This window comes from Myotis myotis, unplaced genomic scaffold (assembly GCF_014108235.1).
Source record: "Myotis myotis isolate mMyoMyo1 unplaced genomic scaffold, mMyoMyo1.p scaffold_m19_p_3, whole genome shotgun sequence".
NCBI classification, from domain to species: Eukaryota; Metazoa; Chordata; class Mammalia; order Chiroptera; family Vespertilionidae; genus Myotis; species Myotis myotis.
The window spans coordinates 192647040-192660021 of NW_023416335.1; the positions used below are offsets into that span (position 1 = coordinate 192647040).

At 43.6% G+C, this 12982-nt stretch overlaps 1 protein-coding gene across 11 annotated transcripts; it reads left to right on the top strand.

Moving 5' to 3' along the window:
• The first annotated feature begins 1654 nt into the window (after nt 1-1654).
• Nucleotides 1655-9054, top strand: ING4 (inhibitor of growth family member 4). Of its 11 annotated transcripts, XM_036298299.1 has the most exons (9): nt 1798-1839; nt 5028-5099; nt 5609-5706; nt 6817-6983; nt 7160-7274; nt 7439-7547; nt 7840-8032; nt 8225-8286; nt 8405-9054. In XM_036298299.1, exons 4-9 carry the CDS (start codon nt 6855-6857, stop codon nt 8442-8444), a joined length of 648 nt encoding a protein of 215 aa, XP_036154192.1. In that variant the 5' UTR covers nt 1798-1839; nt 5028-5099; nt 5609-5706; nt 6817-6854; the 3' UTR covers nt 8445-9054. The 11 variants fall into 11 exon arrangements, with proteins under 11 accessions (XP_036154183.1, XP_036154187.1, XP_036154184.1 ...); XM_036298290.1 differs by lacking the exon at nt 5609-5706 and having other exon boundaries at nt 1655-1839; XM_036298294.1 differs by lacking the exon at nt 5609-5706 and having other exon boundaries at nt 1655-1839; nt 7840-7987.
• Nucleotides 9055-12982: the final 3928 nt, after the last annotated feature.

Consider the following 12982-nt stretch of genomic DNA (forward strand, 5'->3'; position numbering starts at 1 on the left):
GCACATACCTCAGTTGCAGGCTCCATCCCCAGTCAGGGCAGTGTGGTAGGCAACCAATTGATGTGTCTCTCTCACACTGTTTCTGGCTCTCCCCATCCCTTCCACTCTCTAAAAAAATCAATGGAAAAATATCCTTGAGTGCAGATTTAAAAACCCCCAAAAAACATTTAAGCCCTGAAAGTGACAAACTTCCCACACCTGATAACATGGCTATCCTATGGGACTGCTTGGCAACGGTGCTCATTTCCCAATGGCGTGAGATACTCGAAATGTTACCCACTTAATTTATGGTTCAGCCTCGTGTGGGTATCCAAGGTAGTCTCCATCTGTGGTGTGACATAACGGATATCACATGACCAAATATGCCAATATTGGTTAGCTTCCTGAGTACTAACTCTCCCCCCCCCTCCCCCCAGCTCTCACCAACAGTTGAAAAGACCTCTATAGCCCTGCCTTCATCACAGGTATTAGAACCAGAATCTACTTTTTAAAAAAGGATATGCTCAACTCAGCAACAACTTTATGAAGTGGGTACTGTTATTCTCATTTTATAAGAAAGGAAACGGGCACAGAGCTGAAATTACTTGCCCAGGGGCCTGACACTTCAGCGTGAAGTCTGGGTTCTACTGCCATGTCTTACCACGTGCTCAGTGGAGAATGGGGTTTCACCTAATACTTCTTCACATATTTGGTCTAAATTATGTGGTTGGAAACCTGTTTCATTAAAAACCTACTATGTAACATGGATGATCATCAAGCATGTGTGAGAGGGGTGACAATGATGTCCAAAACACTGTCTTGCTGACATCGCTGTTAGGTTACGGGTTTGGGGTTCTGTTTCACTGGTGTGGTCCAGCCCGTCTGCACTCGATCGCTTTCCATGCTGACGAAAAGCACAGTTTTAATTGTACTGCAGCTGAGTAGGGTGATGGCTGGCGTCTCATCGGCCCGGTTGCCACAGCTCCATGTTCCATCTTTTCAGAATCCTGGTGCTAGTTTACATCGTCAATAAACTCGAATAAAAAGGGAGACAAAAGCAAGAGGGGAAGGTCATTTTATGTGAGAACGTATTTGAATGTAAAATAGACAAGAATCCTGACGAGAAGTGTCGGTAATTACAGATTTATTGTCAGGATTATAGATTTATTTGTAGGTATAAGCAAAGTGGATACACAATCTACTTTTCCCATGTTAAAAAATAAATCCTGGGGAGTTGGTATTCGTGTGAGTGAACACAAATGCCGATGTTTTAATCTCATAACACTCGATTTGCCTCCCCAACTTCCTTCAGAAACTAGCAACCTTAGAGAAAGTTCCCACTCAGCTGGGATCAGCTCTAGTCACCAGATTTCTGTTTTGCAAAAGGGATGAATGATCCCCGGGTGCTGAAAAGGGACATTTATGAGAAATCATCCAAGAGACAGGTTTTTGTGGGTGGTTTTTGTTTGTTTTACCTCATGACCGCACACTCCCGTTGTAGAGGGAGAAAAAAGTTCGATGGAGGATGCAAAATGGCGACCTCCGGTGACGTCATGACCGCCACGGTCGGTCGCGTATCGGGGCTCAGTGAGGGCGGAAGCGGGCTCCAGCCGCTTCAGGGCGCCTCTGCGGGCGGCCCTGGATACTTACGCAGAAGGACGAGTGTCGACATCGGGCCGCTGTGTCCCGGCGGATAATTCACTAAGGGCGGAAGTTCTCCTCTTAAGGGCGGAAGGGCCCAAACCCAAGAATAATAGCTGCGGCGCCTGTCGTGTTTCAGTCACTTCCGGGGTGGATCGGAAGTTGCTTTGTTTTGCTTCAAGATGGCTGCGGGGATGTATTTGGAACATTATCTGGACAGTAAGAGCAGTCTGGAGGAGGGGGTCAGGGGTCACAGCGTGGTGGGGCGGGGGCGGGCTGAGGAGATCTAAGGCCCCGAGGTCCCGGTGGTCAGAAGGTCACCATTGTGCAGGGGCTTCCGGAGAGGAACATTGAAGGGTGTGAAGAAGGAGGGGGCGGGGCAGCAGGGTCGAACCCGGGCTTTTGGGTGTCAGGTGAGGGAGGGGGTACGCGGTGGGGCTGAGGGATGTGGCTTGAAGAGAAAATATTTGCTGGCCCCGTCTTCAGGGTCTCCAACCTCTGGGTATATATTTTCCTCAAAATCATTCCGAATCTTTCTTCCTTTGTGCAGACTATAAATCTGGTCGTTTTAGCATTTCACTCACTGCCATTTGGAGCAGCGACAAAGATCTCGCGGCTCCTCCGCTTAGTTCTTTCTCAGGAGTGGCTTCTGGTGGGGGTGGGGGTTATAGGTGACACTGTCAGATGAACTGGAAGGCTTCTCTTCTGGGAGTAAAGATCCAGTTCTCATCAAATGGAAATCTGGGTTATGTTTGTACCGTTTATGTGACCCACCCCTTCACAAAGCCTGTCACCCCGTGCGCTTACATTTGTCTTAGTGTTGGGAGTCATTCAACCATTCATTCATTCATTCATTCATTCACTTATTGAGGGTCTGCTATGGTTCAGACAGAGTAGCAGGTACTGGGGATATAAAAAAATGAATAAGACAGCCCTTACCCTCAAGTGCTCATCGTCTAGTGGAGGATACCAGGAGGATATTAGATTCCGCTAATAAATATAAAAGTGTGGCAAGTGACATACTAAAAATACATGAAAAGGACACTTGGTAACACTGGAGAAAGAGAAGCTAATGATGTAGAGTCTTGAAGGTCGAGTATTTTGCAGTGTGGAAAGAGGGAACTGCAGGTTGGGAAGAGCATCAGCAAAGGTATTATATGGGTTTGTGGGGTCAAGTGTTTGATATGTAAGACTCTGAGGCAGTGGTTCTCAATCTTCTTAATGCTGCGACCCTTTAATACAGTTCCTCATTACTGTATTAATGAGGTGACCCCCAATTTCATTGTTACAAATTGAACATGATTAAAGCATAGTGATTAATCACAAAAAAATATGTAATTATATATGTGTTTTCCGATGGTCTTAGGTGACCCCTGTGAAAGGGTCGTTCGACCCCCAGGTTGAGAACCGCTGCTCTAAGGTGAAAGAATGGGAAGTGAGACCCAAGAAAGAGGCGGGGCTATCAAGGTCTTTTAAAACCAAGTTAAGAAGTTTGCACTTTAGTGGGGAACCAACAGATTTTTTTAAATGGAGTGATTTTTATAAAGGAAAACAACTGACATATGATCAACCGGAGCATGATAGCCTTTGTAACAGGGAGCTCAGTTAGTAATAACAGTCCAGCTCAGAGCTGAGGACCTTATCTCAGGGAGCGACAGAAATATTTAGGAGTTAAATATGACGGGACTGACTGAATGAGTAAATGGTTAAGGGAGAAGGAAGGATCTAAGGTGACTTCTTAAGTCCCTGTTTGGGAAGTGAAGTAGGTAGTATGTCATCAACAAGATGTGAAATTCAGGAGTAACAGCAATATGGTTAATTCCATTTAGACTTAAGTATAGGAATGATCATTGTATCCATGAGAATGAATGAGCTCAAGATCGTTCAGAAAAAAAAAAAGGGAGAAAATGAGAGGGCTTGAGAGTAACCTCAAGAAAACATTAACATGTAAGGGACAGGCTATGGAAACAGCAGTGTGGGAATTACCAGTAAGTATATGATAAGAGATTCAGAATCCTAAGAGGAAGAAAGTTACTCAAAGCAGAGAAGATGGTACCAACTGCTGCAGACACATATTTTAGGATAGGACTGATAACATCGTTTGCTTTCATAAGTCATTGGTGACTTAAAGTAATCTCAGTAAACTGGTGGTAGCTGATCTGAGGTTATAGGTTAAAGCAGTGGAGGCATTTTAAAATTTGAAGTATAGTCATGCAAAGAGATTTTTCTTTTATGGGAGAAACTTAAGAATTCATGCATTTCTACAAGTATTTATTGAGGACCCTCATTTGCAAACCATAGTTCTAAACACTAGAGAATAAGGAGAAGGCAGGCATGTCCAGCCCTTCTGGAAGGCTGAGGAGACAGATATCAAAAAACACTGTAACTAATTATGCAATTATTTAATGATAGTTGGATAAGTGCAAGGAATAGTGGAGATAGAATAACTTGGCAGCAAAATTCAGGCACTTATTTGAGTATGGGAGAGTCAGAGTTGAGCTGAATGTTGAAGAATAAACAGGAATTTAGCAGGCCGAGAGGCATGGTGGAGGTGGAATGAAAAAGACCAGGTGGCACATTCCAGGCACAGAGAGCAGCATGTAGGAAGCCAAGTGGCAAGAAGCTTGCTGGCAAGTTCCAGGCAGGCAGAGAAGGCCAGTATGACCAGAGCAGGGAGCACAGAGGAGGACTGACATGAATTAAGGCTGGTGTGAGGTAAGCAAGGGCCAGAAAGTGCAGAACAGGACTAGGAATAGTGCCATAGGAAGTTACTGTAGGGTAAGTGACTTGATCAGATTTGCATTTTTTAAAAAAAATATATTTTATTGATTTTTTACAGAGAGGAAGGGAGAGAGATAGTTAGAAACATCGATGAGAGAGAAACATCGATCAGCTGCCTCCTGCACATCTCCCACCGGGGATATGCCCGCAACCCAGGTACATGCCCTTGACCGGAATCGAACCCGGGACCCTTCAGTCCGCAGGCCGACGCTCTATCCACTGAGCCAAACCGGCTTCGGCAGATTTGCATTTTTTTAAAAGAACAGTCTGGCTATTATATGGAGAACAGATTGGGAGTATGTGATGAGTAGTGGAGGATACCAGGAGGATATTTGTAAGTTGAGAGCAAGGAGCTTGGAGGCAGAAATTGGAAATAAGAGAAAGGGAAGAGCTAATTTGTAGAGTACGTCACTAAAGGGGGGGAAAGGGTTGGACAGCTGTGTGAGAGGGAGAGGTTAGTTGTAGAGAGAGGCAGACACAGCCCCTTCTGAGGAAGAAGTGATGAATGCTGTCCCAGATACATCCAGTGATTCAAAGGAGGGAAATTTGAGTACTGTTGTATACTTTAAAAACAGCTATAAGGCCTATGAAGTCCAGCGAGTCTCAGTTACTCCTCTTCTTCCTAGGTATTGAAAACCTCCCCTTTGAGCTCCAGAGAAACTTTCAGCTCATGAGAGACCTGGACCAAAGAACAGAGGGTACGTACAGAGTAAGGAGTCCATGTGAATATTGATTGAGTGTATGTGGTCATTTCTCTTTCTGTTCTGTGTTACCCTATCATCTGGTCTGATCTGAAGAACTCTGGCTTCTCTCTTTTTTACTCTCTTGCATTTCTTAAGATGAGAGTAATGATGATCTGCATTTCTATATCAGCCTTTCCATAACAAATGGAATATTGCAACAATGCCTCAAGAATTCAGAGATGCTATGTTCTTTATAGCTTCCTCAAGAAGAATTCAGCAAACTAAAAGCCCACTCTAGAATCATGTCTGTTCTCCATGTTTAATATATTTATAGGAAGGCGAGACTCTTTCTACTCCAGTGTTAACGTTACTGTCACAAAATGCAGCGTGGCTTTAGACAGCAACTCACGTTGGTAGACAGGAGCTTTGCTGCGTCAGAAGCTCTTAAAGAGAAAGAAAGGAAAAAAGAAGGAAAAGCAGCAATTAACGTCAGGATCTCTACACTGTATTCTTCAACCTTACAGAAGCACTAGATACCATCTGTGGCCTTCCTTGGAAGTTGAACAAGTTTGGCTGCATTGAGGCATTCACTGGGAGCCTGAGGCTACACTGCAGTAGTCAGGTTGGTCTCTTCAAAGTCAAAGGTGTCTGTTGGATCCATCCCCCACACCTGCTGAAGGATATATAGGTCTTATCTTCCATTCTTATGAAACCATGCTCAAGAATGTAACAAGCTGATAATACAGTTTTAGGTAACTTAAGTTACTCTGGGTAAGTTTACTCACGAAAAGGTGAACATCATCTGATATCTGGATATAGGTCCTTAAGAACTGCCTGCTGAATTCTGAGAACCAGCTTGCTCTCTTTGTAATACAGTTCCAACTCTTTCTCTGCCACAGAAAGGCCACTTGGAGATTATCAGACTACATGCTTTTTCAGCTTCCTCCAAGGGTCCCGAAGAAGTGGGGCATAAGCATAGTGCGTGCGCAGTCCTTCCTGCTCTCTGTTGCTGTGCTGTTACAGTCATGCTTCTGTCTCTTTTTTGTCGACATTTTTTTTATGAGCCCTACCAAATATCGGGCAGTAGATACCTATAGTCTGTGTCTTGGGACATCACCAGCCTTCCAATACTAAAATGTAAATGTTTGGAGCAATATATGTAAGATAACAAACAGAAAAAAAGTGATGAGAACTATTAGCAAGTTGCAAATGCTGAGAGAAAAAGGGTGGACAGTAAGTAGAAGAATTGTTATGTCTCATTTTAAATGATGAGCTATAAATGTACAGACCTGGAAGCCAGCAGCAACAGATGACCCAACCTTGTTTACAGCACTCAGAGCTGTTGTGGCATATTTTTGCGACCAAAAACCTTAAAATTTTGGCTTTTAAGACAAAAATTCATTCAAGAAGCAGCAACAAGTCTTGCAAAGAAACATCTTCAGACAGCAACAAAAACATAATTTGTATTAGTGCAGTATGCAAAGGGTCCCTCATTATGTTTCAATAATTTAAGTTCCAACTCTGATAGCAATGTTTGCAGCACCTGAAGGCACCTTTGAGACAAATGTTGTCGATTTGTATTACTTGAGTACATGGCACAGTATCTATGAACACTCAGTACGTTTTAGTTCAAAGGTTATGGTCAATGGAAAAGGTCCAAGGAAGAAGAGGAAGAAGTGTGTATCACCTAGCTACTCAGGGGCCATTGTGACCAGGCCTCTCTCTGTTGTAGACCTGAAGGCTGAAATTGACAAGTTGGCCACTGAATATATGAGTAGCGCCCGCAACCTGAGCTCCGAAGAAAAATTGGCCCTTCTCAAACAAATCCAGGAAGCCTATGGCAAGTGCAAGGAATTTGGTGACGACAAGGTGCAGCTTGCCATGCAGACCTATGAGATGGTATGGCCCTGTTCATGACTCCCCACATATCTCCCATCTATTCCTCAGGGTCCTAGACCCCTCCTTCATCTGTGTTGGGATCTGTGTTGGGTCTGGGAGATTCATAAAATCTGCCTTAGCCTGTTATCTTTCACTGGCACCAGCCTTGTACCTCTATCTTCTTCCTTTCCTCCCAGGTGGACAAACACATTCGGCGACTGGACACAGACCTGGCTCGTTTTGAGGCTGATTTGAAGGAGAAGCAGATTGAGTCAAGTGACTATGACAGCTCTTCCAGCAAAGGCAAAAAGAGTGAGGAGGGGGGTGGGCTCTCAGAAGCGGGTCGAGGATTCAGAGGGAGAAGAAGCCAGCTCTTCAGCTATGAGGGAGGGGCACCAGGTTGGAAAGAGAAGGAAGAAGGGGGACTTAACCTGTCTTTCTGTCTCCCTGCCTTTTGCCTTTCTCCTCTTCCCTAGAAGGCCGAACTCAAAAGGAGAAGAAAGCTGCCCGTGCTCGTTCTAAAGGGAAGAACTCAGATGAAGAAGCCCCCAAGGCTGCCCAGAAGAAGTTAAAACTTGTACGCACGTGAGTGTATCAGGGAGCCAGATGACATCCTCTTCTCTCCCATAACCCTACTCCCACCCTGCACTGCCCCTTGCCACTTTCTCTGTCCTCTTCATGGCTCCCTATAGACCTCCCATCTATTCCTCAGGGTCCTAGACTCCTCCTTTCTTCTCCTTACCATTTTGTTATCTGCTGGACAGAGAGAAGCAGCACCAAATCACTTGCCCCACCAGGATCTCCTTCACCACCTCTGAGTCTCAAGTAGTAGCTTCCCTTCCTGCAGATGACACTTTCTTTTCCTCTTGGTGTACAGAAGTCCTGAGTATGGGATGCCCTCAGTGACCTTTGGCAGTGTCCACCCCTCTGATGTGCTGGATATGCCTGTGGATCCCAACGAACCCACCTATTGCCTTTGTCACCAGGTCTCCTATGGAGAGATGATTGGCTGTGACAATCCTGATGTGAGAACCATTTTGCCTCAGGATGGCGGGTTCTGGGGACATGAGGTAGAAACAAGAGGTTGAATAGTGGGACATCAGGATAGGAAGAAGGTGGTTGGAGTTTTTGGCCTTGGGACCTCTAAGAATTCTCCAAAGGAATGGGATAGGGGAATACTCCTAAGGAATTTATGAAGGGGGGGCTTCTTTTTTTCCTCTGTCCCACCCTGCCTTGACTTCTGCTTCTTCCATCTTTTCTAGTGTTCCATCGAGTGGTTCCACTTTGCCTGTGTGGGTCTGACAACCAAGCCTCGGGGGAAATGGTGAGTGAGAGAGTTGTGGTAGGAGCTGGACTGCCCCTATGCTGAACGGCGGAGGGCATTCTCTCTTTCACTCACTTTCTCCTTCCCCTTCTCTGTCATGTTCTATTTATTTCTTTAGGTTTTGCCCACGCTGTTCCCAAGAACGGAAGAAGAAATAGATAAGGGCTTTGAATTCTGACATAGTTTCTTCCACATCCCCTGACCTGGGCTAGTGGGGAGAGGAATGCCTGTGCTGGGCCAGAGGGTTCAGGGAGAAGTGAATGGTGCAGTGTTGTCATCCTTTCTCCTCCCCTGTCCCCACTACTGGTGCTGAGGCTGCATTCAAATCCTGGTAGAGAGGAATTTCATAGCCACTAAGGGTATATGCTCTCATTCAGCCCCACCCCCCTTCAGAAGGAAGTGGTCTTGCCCACTGTCCTTTGCCTCCATGCTGAGGTAGGTGCTGTATTTCCAAGGGATGGTCCTCTTTACTCCCCTGGCTTTGTATTTAAGGACTGGGGCAATAGCATGGGGGCACTCCCCCAACCCTCCTGATTCCCTCCACCCTGTGAGGGGCTATGGTATAATAAACTTTCATTGTTATCTTCCTTTTTCCATGCTGGCGGCTTCCCCAGCTTATCTGGGCTGTAGCCCTAGTTGAAGGGCCACCCCTTCCTCTGTGCCAAGAGGCTTTGTCCTAGCCTTGTGAATGGGAGAGGGGGCAAGGTGGAATGCAAATAAGCCACATGTAAAGGAACTTGGGTAGGTGAATAAAAGCTATACCCATTGGCCTGCTGTGTTTTTTATAAAGATACCATTTTAGTATATATGCCAAGCATTTTTTTTTTTTTTTTTACTTTTGAATTTCTGGGTTGGATAAGAGGTGGGAGAATGACATGCTAAAATCAAGACAAAACAGGGAACCAGAATCCACAACTTCCCAATTTGGAAAGGACAAAGCTGACTGGCTGGGGGGGTCTGCCTCAGACCAGGGAAACCACTTCTCTATACTGAGCTCCCCCACATCTGAACCTTACTCTTTGTTTCTCCTGTTGGCTCATTTCTTACCTGGAGAATTCCTCTCTGGTTCCTATCCCAGTAGGCCCTGACTGTTTTGTATATTCCATGTCTGCCACCTCAGAACCCTGCCTATACTCACATTTAGACCTCACTACCTAGTTGGGCAATTTGTTTCTCAAAGCAGGTTTCTGCATCTGTAAAATAGGGATAATAATAGTATCCAGTATGGGATTACCTTGAAAAAGAAATAAGGTGATGCACTTAAGTATCACATATGTCCCCTTTTTCCTATCCTAGGTAGCCTGGGTGACATGGCTCAGTGGTTGAGCATTGACCTATGAACTAGGAGTCACAGTTCAATTCCCAGTCAGGGCACATGCCCAAGTTATGAGCTGGATCCCCAATGGGGCACATGTAGGAGGCAGCCAATTAATGATTCTGTCTCATTATTGATGTTTCTGTCTCTCCCTCTCCCTTCTCTGAAGTCAATAAAAATACATTTTTAAAAAGACAACACAGGGCCTATTCCATCAAAGGTAATAAAAAAAACTCCCAACAAATGAAAGTCCTGGACCGGATGGCTTCACAGGTGAATTTTATCAAAATTCAAAGGAGAACTAAGACCTATAATTCTCAAACTAATTCAAAAAACTCAAGAGGATGGAAGACTCCCAAGCTCATTTTATGAGGCCAACATTATCCTAATTCCAAAACCAGATAAAGACACTACAAAGAAAAAATTATAGGCCAATATCCCTGATTAACATAAATGCTAAAATTCTCAACAAAATATTAGCAAACCAGATCCAGCAATACATTAAAAAAGATCATACACCGTGATCAAGTAGAATTTAGTCCAGGGATACAGGCTCATACAATTACCTGTAAGTCAATAAACATGATATATCACATAAACAAAATGAAGGATAATAATTACACGATCATATTAGATGCAGAAAAAGCATTTGATAAAATCCAGCACACATTTTTTTAAAAATCATTGTTGAAAGTATCACATATGTCCCCTTTCCCCCCCCAATAACCTCTTCTAACCTGCCTCCACCCCTTCCCCAGGACTTCACCACCCTATTGTCGGTGTCCATCAGTTATGGATATGTGCATACAAGTTCTTTGGTTGATCTCTTCCCACCCACCTTCTCTCTGAGATTCCAGTCTGTTCCCTGCTTCTATGTCTCTGGATCTATTTTGTTCATTAGATTCCACATGTAAGTGAGATCATGTGATACTTGTCTTTCTCTGACTGGCTTACTTTGCTTAACATAATACTCTCCAGGTCCCTCCATGCTGTCTCAAAGGGTAAGTGCTCCTTTTTTACTGCTGCATAGTATTCCATTTTGTAAATGTACCATAGTTTTTTTATCCACTCACCTACTGATGGGCACTTGGGCTGTTTCCAGATCTTAGCTATTGTAAATTGCACTGCTATGAACATAGAGGTGCATACATTCTTTCTGATTAGTGTTTCGGGTCTCTTAGGATATATTCCTAGAAGTGGGATCATTGGGTCAAATGGCAGCTTCATATTTAATTTTTTGGGGAAACTCCATACTGTTTTCCATAATGGCTGCACCCATTTATGATATAAACTCTTGACAAAGTAGGAATAGAGGAAACACACCTCAACATAATAAGGCCATATATGACAAACCCAGAGCCAACATCATACTCAATGGGCAAAAACTAAGATCAGGAGCAAGACAGGGATGTTGGCTTTCACCAATCTCATTCAACATAATATTGGAAGTCCTGGCTACAGTGATCAGACAAGAGAAGGCAGGAGCGGCCGGAAGAGGTTAATAGGGAGAAAAGGAGGACCTATGTGAGACTTTCAACAATAAAGATTAAAAGGGGAGAGGGAACAAAATCACAAAAGAAGGGGGGAAAGGCATCCAAATTGGAAAGGTAGAAGTAAAACTTATTATTTACAGATGACATGATACTGTGTATAGAGAACCATAAAGATTCCATCAAAACACTACTAGAACTGATAAGTGAATTCAGTAAAGTAGCAGAGTACAAAATAACTATCCAGAAATTGGTTGCATTTTTATACCCCAATAATGAACTATCAGTAAGAAAATAATCCCATTAATAATTACATTAAAAAACAACAACACCGAAATACCTAGGAGTAAACTTAACCAAGGGTGTAAAAGACCTATACTTGGAAAATTGAAGAAGATAAAGATAAGTGGAAGCATATACCATGTTCATGACTAGAACATCACTAAAACATCTAGGCTACCCAAAGCAATCTATAGGTCAACACAATTTCTATTAAGATACCAATGGTGTATATTGCAGAACTAAAACAAACTTAATAGGAAACCACAAAAGAACCCAAATAGCAACAGCAATCTTGAGAAAGAAGAACAAAGTTGGAGGAATCACACTACCTGATATCAAAGTATACTACAAAGCCATAGTAATCAAAACAGCATGTCACTTTAAAAAATAGTAACAGTGCCCTAGCCAGTTTGGCTCAGTGGATAGAGCGTCAGCCTGTGGACTGAAGGGTCCTAGGTTTGATTCCGGTCAAGGGCACATGCCTGGATTGCAGGCTCAATCCCCAGTAGGGGGTGTGCAGGAGGCAGCCAGTCAATAATTCTCTCTCATCATTGATGTTTCTATCTCTCCCTCTCCCTTCCTCTAAAAGCAATAAAAAAAAATAAAATAGTAACAGTTGAGCCTGGCCAGTGTGGCTCCGTTGAGTGTGGTCCCATATACCAGGTGGTCACTGGTTCAATTCCAGCTCAGGGTACATGCACAGGTTGTGGGCTCAGTCCCAACTAGGGGATACAGTAAAATTTCAGACATTTCACATAGCAATATTGTTTCTGATGTATCTCCTTGGGCAAAGGAAACAAAAGAAAAAAACAAATGGGACCACATCAAACTAAAAAGGTTTTGCACAGCAAAGGAAGCCATCAACAAAATAAAAAGACAACCCACTGAATGGGGAACATAGTCACCAATAAGGGGGCATAAGATGGCCAATGGACATACGAAAAGATGTTCAATGTCACTAATCATCAAGAAACGCAAATAAAAAACAGTGGAGGTAACACCTCACACCTGTCAAATGGCTGTCATCAATAAATCAACAAACACCCTAACCGGTTTGGCTCAATGGATAGAGTGTCGGCCTGCAGACTGAAGGGTCCCAGGTTCAATTCTGGTCAAGGGCATGTACCTTGGTTGTGGGCACATCCCAGTAGGTGGGCAGGAGGCAGCTGATTGATTTTTCTTTCTCATCGACATTTCTAACTATCTCTCCCCCTTCCTCTCTGTAAAAAAATCAATAAAATATAAAATAAAATAAATCAACAAAAAAGTGTTGGCAAGGATGTGGAGAAAATGGAACCCTTGTGCATTGTTGGTGGGAATGCCAATTGGTGCTGCCACTGTAGATACAGTAGGGAATTTCCTCAAAAAATAAAATGGAACTGTCTTATGACCCAGTGATTCCACTTCTGAGAACATATCTGAAGGAACCTGAAACACTAATTCAAAAGAATATATGCACCCCTGTGTTCATTGCAGCAATATTTACAATAGCTAAGATTTGGAAGCAGCCCAAGTGACCATCCATGGATGGGTGGAAAAATAGCTGTGGCACATTTACACAATGGAATACTACTCGGCTGTAAAAAAAAGAAGGAAATGTTTCCCTGGC

Bases quoted from the DNA above. Each gene is read 5' to 3' on its own strand.
- ING4 (XM_036298290.1), top strand. From the start codon at position 1,803: ATGGCTGCGGGGATGTATTTGGAACATTATCTGGACA. The intron at 6,984-7,159 runs GTATGGCCCTGT...CTTTCCTCCCAG, and splicing joins CCATGCAGACCTATGAGATG to GTGGACAAACACATTCGGCG. The intron at 8,033-8,224 runs GTAGAAACAAGA...CATCTTTTCTAG, and splicing joins GCGGGTTCTGGGGACATGAG to TGTTCCATCGAGTGGTTCCA.